Source organism: Dendropsophus ebraccatus, chromosome 7 (genome assembly GCF_027789765.1).
Source record: "Dendropsophus ebraccatus isolate aDenEbr1 chromosome 7, aDenEbr1.pat, whole genome shotgun sequence".
In the NCBI taxonomy this organism is placed as follows: domain Eukaryota; kingdom Metazoa; phylum Chordata; class Amphibia; order Anura; family Hylidae; genus Dendropsophus; species Dendropsophus ebraccatus.
In genome coordinates this window covers 105013885-105029680 of record NC_091460.1, presented here as the reverse complement: position 1 = coordinate 105029680, position 15796 = coordinate 105013885, and the positions used below count along the sequence as shown (strand labels likewise).

The following is a 15796-nucleotide window of genomic DNA, read 5'->3' as shown; positions in this document are numbered from 1 at the left end:
GCGGTTCAGGAGTGGCACTCATTATACATTTGATGTGGAGTTGCGTTGAGCTAGAGGGCTACTGGAAAGAAGTGATAGCCTTGATACGGAGGCTTTATGGGGTGGCACTGCCGGTGGAGCCTTTAAAATGTGTCCTGCGTCTGATAACTGAGGATGAGGAACCTACAGGTATTGAATTGGCTATCTGCCGAATCTTGTACCAGGCGCGTAAGTTAATTGCCAGGTATTGGATTGAGGAGACTGCACTTACTATTTCAGAGCTGATTGCTAGAGTTAATGCCACTGTTTGTCTAGAGTAAGGGGTATATCATGAAAGAAAAGCTTTTAAAAAATTTGAGACTATTTGGGGCCCATGGCTTGATGCACCTGGAATACGGTTTGGGGCGCTTCAGCCTACCCCAATGCAAGCCATTTTATTATCGGATCAAAATGTGACTTTTTACTAGGCAGACTAGTTCTAGAGGACGACGGAGAGTAATTATTAAATGAATCTTCCTCTATGACTTTTGTCTGCCAGGCCTTGCACATGGTCACATGCTGATTGTTCTTTGCTTTCTGTGTCTTGTATATTCTCTCCTTTTTTGAGTGTTGGAGAATGCTAGGGGAGAGTTACTCTTAGTTATGTTCGTTCATTCATTAGCTGTTTTCTAAAGGACTCCTTTTGTGCTACCACCATAATAATTGTTCATATGTGGGTTCTGAATGTTATTTATTTTTATTTATTTTTTTTTTGGGGGGGGGAGGATTTTGTGCATAAAAAAAGAAAGAGCACTGTTTTTTTGTATAAAAAAAAAAAAGTTTAATAAAAACCATCTGATTAAAAAAAAACATTGTCTATAATCCTTTAAGAATAGTAGGTTTATGCTGTCCTATCTAAGGATAACATAAACTGGTGAAAGAGAGGCTGAACAGTATGATGTATAACTTACATTGTTCTGTGCAGCTGATTTGGAGATATCCTCCTGAATAAAGAGGACTGTCCTCTCCATTATGTTCATGTGCTCAGTAGTCGTCAATATTCATGAGAACCAGCTCCCTCTGCCCATCGGCTGCTTATTGGCAGTCGTCTATGTATACTACACTTTGTATAGGCTGACAGCTGTCAATCAGCAGGCGGAGAGAGGAAGACAGCACAAATCCTATTCTCCTGCATATCAGGAGAACGGCTGAACAGAATGATGTCAGTAATACATTCAGCATTTCTGTCACTAGTTCATGCTGTCTTCATTTAAGGTAGCACATTTAAGGTAGCACAAACCTAGTGACAGATTCTCTTTTAATAGGCTCAATAAGCTGTAATCACCTGTAATTATATACATTGCTGCATTTGTATGTGCATCTTCAGCATTCTTGAGGTTTTTTACAGTCTTAGAAGATGCTGCTGATCTTTTTCGTTTGTAGGAGACTTATTGTCTTATTTGAATAGGTGATAATGATCGGTTCACTTTAAATGAAAACACCTTACTTTTTCACTGTATGTTAGACCAAGTCATATTGATTAGTCACTATATATTTAATCCTAGGCTCAGCAGTTACTGCACTCATTCCCTCTTGACACTCGGTTAAAAGATGGCAGTAAGTACCTGATAATATTAAAACATTGAAGTATGTTTTACTTGTCTATTTTTTCCATTTGTAAAATACTAAAACCAAAGACTTTCTATATTCCTACTAAATCATGCTAGTTTCCATTGATGGAATATGAGGCTGCCCGAAGATGTAATGCTGCCTGTAATATTATGCTTTGCAGCTACTGATACTAGAGTAGATGTAAACCAAGCTTGTAAATTATCGGGGAATGAAGACATTCTGATTGCAGACTGCACATTATATCCGGCTACGATTAGATTTATTTCAATAGCATTAGATTAAAATGGTGCCGGAATAAAACTCCTTTTTCACCGATGTGAAGCTACTGCTGCAGATGCGTCTGTGGCCTCGGGGAGCTGCACAGTAGATCTATACTGTGCAGCTGGGAACCATTAAGCACAATAGCGCTGATTGGTTCCCTTTAAAGGGAGCATCTACCCTGCTGATATGTCCCTATAGCACACAGGGTGCTAAGGATGAAGGTATGTTTTTCACCTTGATCCTCAGCACCGTTTTTGTGTACTTTGTAGTTTATTTCATATGCTAATGAAGTGGTTTGGTGCACTGGGATCCGATGCACCCTGGCCAACCCCCCCCTTCTAATTACTATTCATCTTCAGCCTTGTATCTGTTTATTTATATAAGATAGTAGAAAGGTATCCCGGCACTCGCTAAAGTTCGGTAACACTTGTTTTTTAGTGTCACATTCAGCAGGTACAGGTAAAGAGGACGCGTTTCCGCCTATGGCCTTCATCAGCTCCATGATCTGATGAAGGACATAGGCAGTAACACCTCCTCTTTACCTGTACCTGCTTGATGTGACACTACAAACAAGCGTTAACGCCTTTGGTGAGTGCCGGGATACCTCTCTTCTATTTACTTGGATTTACTCCCACCACCTCCACACAGAGTGCCGTCTGGCTCCTATTCCACTGGTCACATAAGATGACATGAATGGGTCCTAAGCAAAACCTTTGCTAAAGATAATGGCTCCTACTGCCTAAGGGTACTATTACACGGAACGATAATCGGACGAATTGGCCCTATTCGGCCGATTATCATTCCGTGTAATAAACACAACGATCAGCCGATGATCGTTGCCATCGGCGGATCGTTGATATAGGTTCTGACCTATAATTGTCGTGTGTAATAGCGGTGCGCGGCTGGCAGCTGATGATTTGCAAAATAAATACATTACGTATCCATGGTCCAGGGCTCCTCCTGCTCCTCTTCTCCCCGGGTCCCGCGCGCTACAGCTTCAGAGCGGCCTGTCTTAGCTAACAGGCCGCTCAGCCAATCACAGGCCGGGACCGCTGCAGCATGCGGGACCTGGGTAGAAGCGGACCGCAAGAGGAGCCCTGGATGCGGGATAGGTAATGTATGCCAGTTTAGCAAGGACATCGGTAACGATGTCCATGCAGCCCTTGTTAAACGATTATCAGGCCATGTAATAGGCCCAGTAAACCAGCGCCAATCTAGCAGATTGGCGCTCGTTTACTGTTCTTATCGGGCCCCCATCGGCCCGTGTAATAACACCCTAAGAGATAACTACTTTTATCGATGTATTAGTTATGTTAATGTTTTGTGTTTTTCTTTTTTTTTTTTTTACCTTTTTAGGCTTATTTTGGCAGTCTCCAAAACGACCACCTACCCCAATAGAATTTGATATAGAGGATCCATTGTAAGTACATTTCTAATTTGTAAGTTGGCATTGAGTAATGGAAGAGTTTCGTATACTACGTGCATTGGACTCAAAAGTACACATTGAGCCCTCTACATTGTTACAATACTGTGATCTTTCAGATACTGCTGTTACCTCTGTATGTACATTACTCATCCATTACCCTATCTGAGCAGTATATGTTATTTGTATACATACTGATAGAACTGTACACTGATCAGTCATGGCATTGGCTCAGCAGTCTATAGCTATAACTCTACAACTTTTTATGATTTTAGCTGCAATATAAGTATGCTGTCCTTATAGTGTTTTATCATTTACCTAGGCATTTCAGCTTTATACTCAGTGCAGCCAAACTCTATGCAGAAGTTTACAGCATCAGGGTCACTGAAGAGGTAAAGTACTGTAAGCACCAGCATGTGCTTGTGATATTCATTCTCAATGGGGGTTTAAACAGAGTTGTCGAGTTTATAGTAAATTGGTTGATTGTGTTGTGTGTAAGAGCTGTTGTAGTGGCCATGCTTTATGGAGAAATGTTAATCTGTAATGATTAGTATAGGAATACTTTCCAGTTATCAATTAAACTGCATTTTAGTATTAGTGGTATTGATGTTCTTATATGACATCTACACGTGAAAATATCACATTCATTTAGTCTGATCTCAGACCACATGAGAACTAAAACCGCTTTGAATATTTCTGTTATGTATAGACCACCTAAGTAAAACAGGATAGCTTAAAGGAGTACTCTGTAGAAAAATAATAGTAGGCCTTCCAGTACTTATCAGCTGCTGTATGTCCTCCAGTAAGTGGTGCATTCTTTTCAGTCTGACACAGTGCTCTCTGCTGCCACCTCTGTCCGTGTCATGAACTGTCCAGAGCAGGAGAGGTTTTCTATAAGGATTTGCTGCTGCTCTGAAAAGTTCCTGACATGGACAGAGGTTGCAGCAGAGAGCACTGTGTCAGACTGAAAAGAATGCACCATTTCCTGGAGGACATACAGCAGCTGATAAGTACTGGAAGTCTGGAGATTTTTAAATGGAAGTAATTTGTATAACTTTCTGCCATCAGTGGATTTGAAACCCGTTTAATCATGTTTATTTCCCTTGTTTAAATATAACTTTTCTAAATAAATAATTGTTAAAAGTTACGTTTTATCGAATAATCAGAAAACTGGTTTCAGTTGCCGTATAATAGATGTATTCTTATAACTAGTATATAGATAGCACAGGATGCTCACAATAAATGATGCTCACAGCTCAGCCTCCTCTCTTAGGAATGACATCTGCATAGTTCACACAGCATGCCCATAAACCCCTCACATTCATATAAATGGGGTTAAAACAAGACACGCTGAATAAACCTGGGTGGAGCAACCTTTCCAAGTGCTGAGTCTTTCTGCTATTTCAGTCTTCGTGCACTTAAATTACATTGTTTAGAAGAGAAAATATCTTATAGACCTACTCAGAAACTGAACCATTATTATAAGAAAAAAAACAACTGGACAATATCATGGGAAAAATTTTCTTTGCTGCAAGTCTGCTTCATAGTAGTGATGAGATTATGCTTTGTGGTTTATGCTTTCAGGACTTGTCACTGGACGTGATAAAGAAAATCATATCAGGAGTGAAGATCAAGGAATTTACACCATCAAACAAGGTACATCTAAATACTAGAAGGGAAAACTGATGAAAGTTTTGGGAGTTAAAAAGGGGTATTCCACTCAAACATAACTTTTCATAAATTGCTGCCCAGGGTGAAACTAACAATTCATTTCATACTTGTTATTATCTATTCAGTCTCCTTACCCCAGTTCTGAGCTGCTCCTTTTTACTGAAGACGCATAAATCTGTGTGTGAGCTTTTCTCTCCGTCTCCATCTTTTCTTCCGACCTCCCTCCCTCCCCCCTGAGACAGCTAATGCAAACAAGTCCCTGGAGGACTTTATCTGCAACTTTGTAGCTTCTTTGTAATAATGGGAGGGTTAATCTGAGGTCAAGTTGCTGATAATCTGTGGTTAATCCTCTGGGCATTACAAAGTTGCAGATAGGGACTTGTTTACATCAGCCGTCTCAGGAGGGAGGAGGAAGAGGGGGAGACTGAGAGAAAAGCTCACACACATTTCTTTGTGCCTTCAACAGAAATCAGCAGCTCAGAACTAGGAGAAGGAGACTGAATAGATAGTAACAAGTATGGAATGAATTGTTAGTCTCACCATGGGCAGCAGCATATGAAAAGTTATGTTTGAGCGGTATACCCCTTTAATGCTTTACAAAGCACTTCTTTTTCCTAGTATTATTAGGGGAGATACCTATGACATGTCAGAAGTTTGTTTAAGACTAGGTTCACACTGCGCACACTTGGAGGGGTACTCATTTCATGAACCTATGTTTTCTTAAACATAACAGAAATGAAAGCAACAGACAATAGAGCTAAGAGAAAACAAATCTTTTACATTTTTTTTTTTTTTACAATTTTTTCCCCCCCCAAAATTTTGGAAATCTTGTTTGTTTGTTTTTCCAATGTGTAATCACCCCCCCTCCCCCCCCCATAGATAGTAGAAACAGATGAAAATGCAAAGAAGCCCGATCAAATCCCAGTGAGCAGTGAAGATGAGAGGCTGGCGGTTGTACAGTTAGAAAGAGTCATTGCAGAGGGCCAAACCTCACAAGGTGAGTTGTGCAATTTCAAGGAGAAATACAGATGTAGTAAATTCACAGACCCAGATTTCTTAAACAGAAAGTTAACATGTTTTATAGGGATTTTCCCTTATTTTTTATTTTCTTCTGAATTTTCTGGACAGATTTATCAAGCACTTGTTGGGTTTTCTTGATTTTGAGACCAGCAAAGCAGTTAAAGGGGTTATCCGGCTACAAAAACATGGCCACTTTCTTACAGAGACAGCACAACTCTTGTCTCTAGTTCAGGTGTGGTTTGCAGTTAAGCTCCATTCACTTAAATGGAACTGAGTTACAAAACACCACCCAAACTGGGCACAAGAGCGGTGTTATCTCTGGATTAAAGTGGCCATAATTTTGTAGCGCTGGATAACCCCTTTAAAGGGGAACTCCTGCAAAAAAGAACATTTCAAATCAACTGGTGTCAAAAAGTTATATAGATTTGTACTTTACTTTTATTTAAAGTCTCAAGTCTTCCAGTACTTATCTGCTGCTGTATGTCTTGGTGATGTATTCTTTCCAGTCTGAAACAGTGCTCTCTGCTGCCACCTCTGTCTGTGACTGTTCGAAACAGGAAAGGTATTCTATGGGCATTTTCTGCTGCTCTGGACAGAGGTGGCAGCAGAGAGCACTGTGTTAGACATTAGTCACATTAGTGACATGTTTGATGCAGAATGATGCACAATCACAAAGAGGCACGTGCAAAATAGCAGTAAAAAGTATACAAAGGGCAATCAGACATACAATAAATCCAGCGGGATGAGAAACTGAAACCCTAATGTGTAGTCATTTTGAAAATCTGACAATCTTTCTAAATCTGGACCACAAGCTCACTATAAGGGCCAGTTCACACTAAACAAATTTTGCGGAATTCCGTGTTCTGAGCCCTCCCATAGACACACTGTTTGGCACTGAGGCAGACTGGATTCCCCGATGGAGAGCTCCGCCGCGGAATTCTGCCGAATTTGCTCAATGTGTACTGGCCCTTACACACAAACTGCTGGCATGTAAGGTCTGTTTCTACCCATTGATTCCCTCAGTTTGTCAAGAATCTCTCGATGTTCCTTATTAAAGTGTTACTGTAATTTGCTGTGAGCCTCATCAAAAGTTACTGTTCTACTGTGATCCCAAGATTTCAGCAGGGGGGGGAGGGGTGCGGCAGTGCCCATCTCTTCTAAGCTGTCGATCAAATATGACTAGTTGGCTCCATTAGGGCAGGTTCACACTGGGTAAAGATGGCGCAGCGGAATCCCGCCGCGCTCAGTGTGCAGCTTTAAGCGAATGGGAGAGCGCGCGCTCGTCCGCTTCATCTCCTATCCGCTCAAAGAACTAACATGTTACTTCTTTGAGCGGAGAGAGGCGGCAGCGGAGGAGCGCGCGCCCTCTCATTCACTTACAGCAGCACACTCAGCATGGCGGGATTCCGCAGCAGAGAGGTCCGCCGCAGGATTACGCCGTGTTTACTCAGTGTGAACTGGCCCTTAGAGTCTATGGAGCAAACAAGTGGAAGGTTCTGCCCACACTGATGGGCACTCCCTGCCACTATATCTCGGGATTGCAGCGGGTCTTAGAAGTGAGATCCGGTGCATTCAGTATCTTTTAATATGTCTAATAACATAGGGATTGGTACTTTACATTTACACTTTTTTTTCCCCCCTGGTAGAGGACCTTCAGATGAAGATGCTTTCTTTTGAAAAGGACAATGACCGCAATGAACACATCAACTTTATCACAGGAGCTTCCAACTTAAGAGCAAAAATGTATAACATTGAACCAGCTGACAGACTGAAGACCAAACGCATTGCCGGGAAGATTATCCCAGCTATAGCTACAGCTACGGCAGCTGTGTCTGGCCTGGTCAGTGACAATCTGTCTATCTGTAATACAAACCTGTTTTCATTTTACTTGAAACTTGTGTCCCCGTTCACGCAATATACATCATTCTTATTCTGTGAATCGGGACTTTTTAACTGACGGCCTATCCTTAGATGTTCATTAGAGCTGCGGCACCCAAATATACATAGTGAACAAGCATTTCTCTGTCTGTTGTATAGTGGTTGTGCTGGGTTACTAGAGTGCAGCTTTTATTAACTACAGTGTTAGCTGAGCTGCAGTAACCAGGCCTGGTCAGTACACAATGAATGGAGCCAAGTAGAGTTGAGTGATTACTAAAATGCTCAATTCAAGATGAGTATTTTTCAATGCTTGAGTGCTCAACTCGAGTAGCGAGCCGCATTGAAATCAATGGGAGACTCCAGCATTTAGTACTTAGTATTTAGAACCTGGCTGACCTGAAAGTTCTTCTGGCCTCCAGGTGGTTAAGTTAGTGCTCTGTTGGGTTATACCTACCAGCAGCATCTTCAATCTTCAGCTCCTTCTTCGGTAATGAGGCAATCAGCGGCTAAGGGCCCTTTTACACAGAAAGATTATCTGCCAAAGATTTGAAGCCAAAGCCAGGACTGGATTTGAAAAGAGGAGGAATCTCAGGCTTTCATGTATGACCTGTAAAGGATATGGGGGGGGGGGGTTGTAGTTCTGTGGTAATCTTACCTGTCCCAGTTCCTGTTCTGGTCTCCTCCTGGCTTTGCTGTTTTCCAGGGGGACTGCTGTGGTGGTGGTGGTGGGGGACATGCTGTGGTGATGGGAAATCATGAGTCAGTGCAGCCGGTTGGGGAGGCTTCGGGGCACGCATGCTGTTTCTGATTCCTGGGGGTGCGCCGGTCAGCTGAGGTCCAGGGGGATGGCAGAATTGCTGCGGTTGATGTGCCGGGGCGCAGTGGTGGGTTCCCGGCCTGCCAGTGCTGCTGTTGTCAGCTGAGGTGGAGGGGGGGGGATGGTGGTGTTGGCGGTCCGTTCTGTGACTAATGACTAATGTACTTTTATGGGTCCGGAAATCTGTCTGGATTTCCTGATAAGAAATCCAGACAGATTTTCCGAACGTGTGAATGGGGCCTAATAGCCGCAGCTGTGGAGATCAGAGAATCCCACAGAAAAGGCTGGATAACACCAGGGGGGGGGAGACTAGACAGGGAAATAAGAGCTTTATTATTTCATACACACAATCTTGTTATTTAAACTTGCCAAAAGGCAACGATCAGCTGATCACAGAGCGTAATACGCGGCCCAGTTATCACTCCGTGATAATAGGGCCGTAAGTATGGTGCTGTTTCTGGACAAACAATAGACTTTTTGTCCTAATTGTAGGGAACTCCCTAAGGGCCCTATTCCAACGATTAACGATCTTAAACGACCGCTATTGCAAAAGACCTGAGAACGTTCATTCATTTCCATGGAACGATAATCGTTACTTATGATCATAATTGCGATCGTTTTTTCTTTGCTATTTATTCGCTATTGCGTTCGTATCTACTGCGAACGACCGAACGATGTCTTATTCAATGCGAACGATTTGCAAACGTTTTGCGAACGAGCAACGATAAAAATAGGTCCAGGTCTTATAAAGCGATCAACGATTTCTCGTTCGGTCGTTAATTTTTAACTGCATTTCAACCGAACGATTATCGTTTAGATTCGAACGATTTAACGATAATATGAATGATAATCGTCCGGTGGAATAGGGCCCTTAGGAAATGCTTGGTACTTTTTTTTCTTGTAAATAAATGGAGGAGGGAGGTGGGTAGTGCGATGTTAGTGACGCTTGTTTCCCTATACATTTTCAGGTTGCTCTGGAGCTGATTAAGGTGGTGGCAGGACATCCGTTTGAAGCTTACAAGAACTGTTTCTTCAATTTAGCAATTCCAATTATTGTATTCACAGAGACGGCCGAAGTAAAAAGAACCAACATCAGGTGCAGTGTACAGTATACATTCCCTTGGTTTTATCCAATGTTCCCAGTTATACTCTCTGTTAACCAGAAATGCCAAAATACGTGAAATGTTACAACCTAATATTATGTCATGAGTGAAACCAGTCCAAATGTTAGAGTGTGCAAGTAATAACATGGTTTTTCCTGCAGAAATGGCATTTCCTTCACCATCTGGGACAGATGGACAATCTACGGCAAGGAAGACTTTACACTTTTAGACTTCATCAATGCTGTCAAAGTAAGACTATTTGTTACATTGGCATAGATTACTTTTCTGGAGAAACATATGTAAATGAAGTTTAATCATTGTAATAAGAAGGTACATTACTTTATATTATACTTAATGTTTCAAATCAACCTAACCCATCTTAAATGAGAAAAGCATAAATTAGTTACGGAAATGCTGAATAGAACAGTGTATTACAGTCAGTCAGCAGCCAGTGGGCAGAGGGAGCTGGTGCTTATGAATATGGAGGACTACTGAGCACATGCACATAATGGAGCTGACTAGAGTCCTTGTTATTCAGAATACTATTTTTTAAATCAACTGCACAGAATAATGTAAGTGATACATCATTCTGTTCAGCTTCTGTGTCACTAGTTTATGCTACCCTTAGGACGGCATATACCTAAGTTTATATAAGTTTTAAGAAAAGTTACACTATGGACAAAATCTTTGGGACACCCCTCCCTTTTTTATAGAATTTTGATATTTTATTTATTTTATTTAGATTCATTGCTACGGATGTATAAAACCCAGCATCTACCAATGTAGGCTGCCTATACTAACCGATATGAAAGAATGAGTAGTCCTAAGGAACTCATAGCATGGTTTAATAATGGGATTACATAACTGTTTCAAGTCAGTTTGGAACTTTTTTCCCTTCTCTGCCACTTCTTAAGGTGATTGTATTACATTGTTAGGCTGGGTTCACACTACGTATATTTGAGGCTGTATATTTCAGGCCTCATAGCAACCAAAACCAGGAGTGGATTGAAAACACAAAAAGGATCTGTTCACACAATGGTGAAATTGAGTGGATGGCCGCCATATAACAGTAAATAACTGCCATTATTTCAATATAACAGCCGTTGTTTTAAAATAACAGCAAATATTTGCCATTAAATGACAGCCATCCACTCAATTACAACATTGTGTGAACAGAGCCTTTCTGTGTTTTCAATCCACTCCTGGTTTTGGTTGCTATGAGGATCTAACTTGAGGACCAAATACAGCCTCAAATATACATAGTGTGAACATAGCCTTAGGGTATGTTCACACTGAGCAAATGTGGTGGAATTTCGCAGTGGGTATGTCAATCAGCAGAGAGCGGCGGTAGCGGAGGCGCGCGAGCCGTCCTATTGAGAAGCAGCGTCACACTAAGGCAGGAGGGATTCCACTGTGGAGAGTTACACCATGGAATTCCGCCACATTTGCTCAGTGTGAACTTACAGTACCCTAAGATGTGTGCACTTTTGAGATACACTAGGATATATATTTATTAGACAAGTACAAGGGAAAATATTGCCATTCATCCCAAGGGGTAGCTGCTTTCAGTGTCCAATAAGTTGCTGAAAAATGAGGGATAAAATTTTATTGTTTGGTGGGAGCAGCGGCTCCACTTTCAACATGTAATGCAATTGATTGACACTAACATGTTGTGCATCAGAGCCATCACATTTTGAGTGGTAATAATAATTGTTTTGCAAAGGATCCGTTGAACTTACTAATTTTGTAAAAAAAAAAACCACTGTAAATGGAAGTATACATCTTTGTGCATTTTTCACAGGAGCAGTATGGGATAGAACCGACAATGGTTGTACAAGGAGTCAAAATGTTGTACATCCCAGTAATGCCCGGTCATGCGAAGAGACTGAAACTTACGTAAGTATTGTTGTAACCGAACATAACAATAGTAGCTTTTTCCTGTAGGACATGGTTTAAATGAGGGACATTAAGGCTTGGGCTGGGTTCACACTGTGTTTGCAGTCCACTTAACATATGCATTTTATGGATGCAATTGTGTGCATCTGTTTAGATCTGTTTTTCTATTGACTTCCATTATTAAAAAAAAAATAAAAAAATATTATTTTAAAGTGTACCACAACTGTTTAAGAAATGTTCTGTTAAACGGACTGCAGTATGAACCTAGCCTTACTCCTAAATGTAATTGTATCTAAGCCCTGCAGTACCCGTTCCTCTACTCTGATCAAGCACTGCTGAATTGATCAGGGTGTTGTCGCTCCCCATGTATTGTATATTTTTTTTAGAATATACAGTACCTGGAGGGAGGCTCTCCATCACATGAGAACTAGGGGCCACAATCTTCGGTTACTTGGGGGAAAGTTACACAGGGCATTTACATACACTGTAGCAGATGGACCAGGTGGTCTTTTTCTGCCTAAAATCTTCTACATTCTTCCTTTCAGTAGGGGGACTAGAGATACACCTGTCAGGCAGCGCTTCTCATAGATTTCACTGAAGGCTGCAAGAAAAGAAACTGAGCAGTGCCGAGCGGAGATGCCAAACTGTTCTGATTTTACAACGTTCTCCGTGCCCCAATGCTCAGCATTTGACTCCCTGTGGCTGCATAAGTTAAATGCCCTCCTAGGGAGTCCTGGAAAATATGGATACAGCCCATAAGGGAATCAAATGGTGAGTGCGGAGAATGTTGCCGAACCTGAACAGTTAGGAATCTCCACTCAACACTAAAAAGGGGTACTCCGGCAAAAATAAATTTCTTTTAAATTAACTGGTTTCAGAAAGTTATATAAACTTGTAATTTACTTCTATTTTAAAATCTCCAGTCTTCCAGTACTTATCAGCTGCTGTATGTCCTGCAGGAAGTGGTGTTTTCTTTTCAGTCTGACACAGTGCTCTCTGCTGTGTCCTCCGAAGCAGGAGAGGTTTTCTATGGGGATTTGCTACTCTGCGCAGTCCCTGTCTTGGACAGAGATGGCAGCAGAGAGCACTGTGTGACTGGAAAGAATACACCACTCCCTGCAGAATGTACGGCAGCTGATAAGTACTGGAAGACTGGAGATTTTTAAATAGAAGTAAATATCAAATCTGTATGACTTTCTGAAACCAGTTGATTTGAAAGAAAAATATTTTTGCCTGAGTACCCCTTTAAACTGAGCAATACATTTGGTAAAATAATATACCATATCAAATACAATGCAAAATGCATTCCACCATATTCAAAGCATTTATTTGCCTATTATGTCCCCAGACAGTGTGTTTGTTTATGTTCACACAATTAAAGCCATGTTGCGTCACTTTAGAAAACCCCACCCTCATTGACTACAATGATAGGTGGGGAACCATGTGAAAAAATGTGGTTACACTCTGAATCTCCCATTGAAATCAATGAGTGCTTCAGAGAGATGCCTGTGGCTCCATTAACGCTGCAGTGCGCCTCTTCACATCGGTGTGAACATATCAGAGATAAGTTTTGTAAGAACCTTGCACCTGTGTCCATCACATATGATATAATGAGAATAACCATTGACTGTTCTCATTGTCTGGAAGGAAAAAAGTGGCGGATTCCGGCACTCCAGACGTGAGGCTAAAACTTAACGTTTAATAAATATGCATTAAAAAAGGATGTCACTGAACGGTCCGTTCAGTGACATCCTTTTTTAATGCATATTTATTAAACGTTAAGTTTTAGCCTCACGTCTGGAGTGCCGGAATCCGCCACTTTTTTCCTCCTATACCTACGTCCAGTAATCAGTGCCTAGCCAGCACCGGACATCCGTGCACCCTCCACTCCCTGTGATTTCTGCAAGGAAGACAACGCCTAGGTGAGCTGAATCCCTTTCCTATTTTTCTTTTTTTGTTCTCATTGTCTGACTGCACAGTACAAAAGTCATACAGAGTGTATTGAAAACTTGTATGACTTCCTTATATGATTAACCTTTGCAGACAGCTTAAAGGAGAAATAACTTTGCTTTTTCCCTGCACTTACTACTGCATCAAGGCTTCATTTCCTGGATAAAATGGTGATGTCACGACCCGACTCCCAGAGCTGTGCGGGCTGTGGCTGCTGGAGAGGATGATGGCAGAGGGACACAGGGCATATTGTATATTGGGGATTTCATTAACTTTTATGGGAATATACAATACTTTAATAAAGAAACGTTTGCCACACTTCTCCTTTAAAGGTGTTTATAGCCTCTAAAGTACATAGAATAGCTAAAAATATCTCATTTATAATTAACCTTTAACTAAGCTTTTCACTTTTAGCAACCAGTTAGAACCACCTCTTTGTAAATCAGGTCAGGTGTGTGCTTCTTGGACACCATGGGTAATGGATCCCATAAAAAAAGACCAAAAAGTACATAGGCGCACTCGCCGATCCCCCACTGATCGTTTGACACTTTACCCGCTTGTCTACGCTGCCCCTAGCTCCAGATTCAGACTACAAATGATCCCAGTTTTATATCATGGTACCTGGCCTGAAAACTACATCTCCCAGCATGCAGTGCACCTCAGAACTGGGTATCTGCCCCTGGCTTATACTGCTTTTGCTCTGTACAGTAAACATAGTATCTATCTAGCTATCCATCCATCCATCCATCCATCTAGACAAAAATAAAATCACCGCAGCACACTAATATGGTGATCAAAAGAAGTGATTTATGCATGTGTGGGAAAAATAAATCACTTTGTTGGATCACCATATTGGAGTGCCGCAGTGATGTCGTTTTTGTCTGGAAATTTACACCATTGTCCTTGGGTGTACATCGCTGGCACCATCATGTATTTACCTGGACTGCTGCACCTATATTATTTACTTGGTATCTATCCAGATAGATAGATTAGAGAGAGAGATGAGACAACAGAGTCTCCTTTCCCATATACTACTTGTGAGAGGCTGTTTCCCTGCTCTTGGGCAGGTGATCACTTTGTGATGTCAGTGGTGGGCGAGTTACAGATTAGGTGTTAAAGGGAATGTACCACTAGACTCAGGCTGAAGCACTGGAGGCGGGCCAACCCACCCCCAGTGGGAGGAAACCCCCGCCCCTCTATGATACAGCTCCATTGCTTCTAATGGAGCAGTGTCATAGAGGGGCGGGGGTTTCCTCCCACTGGGGGTGGGTTGGCCCGCCTCCAGTGCTTCAGCCGGAGTCTGGTGGTACATTCCCTTTAAGGCTTGCCTGGCAACAGAAGAGACAGATCATGTGACCACTGTCTCAGAAGGGAGGGGAGGACAGAGGAGTGGAGACAGAGTAGAGCAGGCAGTGAGGATTTTCAGCAGCTTCAGGGTTTCAAGGAGTCAGGATGTGCTGCAGACAAACGGCCTAATAGAAACCTATTACACACACGCTTTAGATTATGGGTAAGGACTGAACAGGGTTAAAAAAAAAATGCAACCGGAGGCCACTTTAAGAATTTTCTTTTTTTTTTTTGTTTTATACCCTAGAATGCACAAGCTTGTGAAGGCCGGAGCTGATAGAAAATATGTCGATCTAACCGTGTCCTTTGCACCAGAGTCTGATGAAGATGAAGATTTACCGGGACCCCCTGTGAGATATTACTTCAAAAAGGAAAGCAATTAACAGCGCCATGCTGACGTTCTCCTCCATATGTGTTGGTACTACTTATCACAGCAGGGTGAAGCCTTAACAAAGAGGAACCAGTGGAAGTAGAGATTTGCACTAATATTTGCATAATGGAATCTGCACCTATAGTGTGTCCCCTTGCTTTGTTGTATGCGTTGCATTTCTTTGGACTAGATTGCAGAATGTTTAGATGCAATATTCTGTGCTATAACCCAAAAAAATAATCCTATGAAAAAAAAAAAAATAGGAAGGAGGATTAGGAAGACTATTGTGGGCTGAATTTGTACTGTACCTCTTTTCCTGATAAAAGTGGATTGTTCTACAATACTATAAAGTAATAATATGTCTGTGTGCCTTGTAGTCAGTATGTGCATATGAGATCATCCAGCTGCGTACGTATGTGTGTATGTATATACAGTACATTGTGAAAATAAACTTTATTCTGTGTAACGTG

At 41.6% G+C, this 15796-nt stretch overlaps 1 protein-coding gene across 1 annotated transcript in view; it reads left to right on the top strand.

The window, feature by feature from the left end:
• Nucleotides 1-15796, top strand: part of UBA6 (ubiquitin like modifier activating enzyme 6) — a 54163-nt gene extending 38367 nt beyond the window's left edge. The window contains exons 24-33 of the mRNA XM_069978062.1: nt 1524-1575; nt 3208-3271; nt 3597-3666; nt 4859-4930; nt 5825-5942; nt 7612-7805; nt 9629-9756; nt 9925-10012; nt 11565-11659; nt 15204-15796. Coding sequence (XP_069834163.1) covers nt 1524-1575; nt 3208-3271; nt 3597-3666; nt 4859-4930; nt 5825-5942; nt 7612-7805; nt 9629-9756; nt 9925-10012; nt 11565-11659; nt 15204-15339 — 1017 coding nt within the window. The 3' untranslated portion in view covers nt 15340-15796. The remainder of the gene's footprint in view (nt 1-1523; nt 1576-3207; nt 3272-3596; nt 3667-4858; nt 4931-5824; nt 5943-7611; nt 7806-9628; nt 9757-9924; nt 10013-11564; nt 11660-15203) is intronic.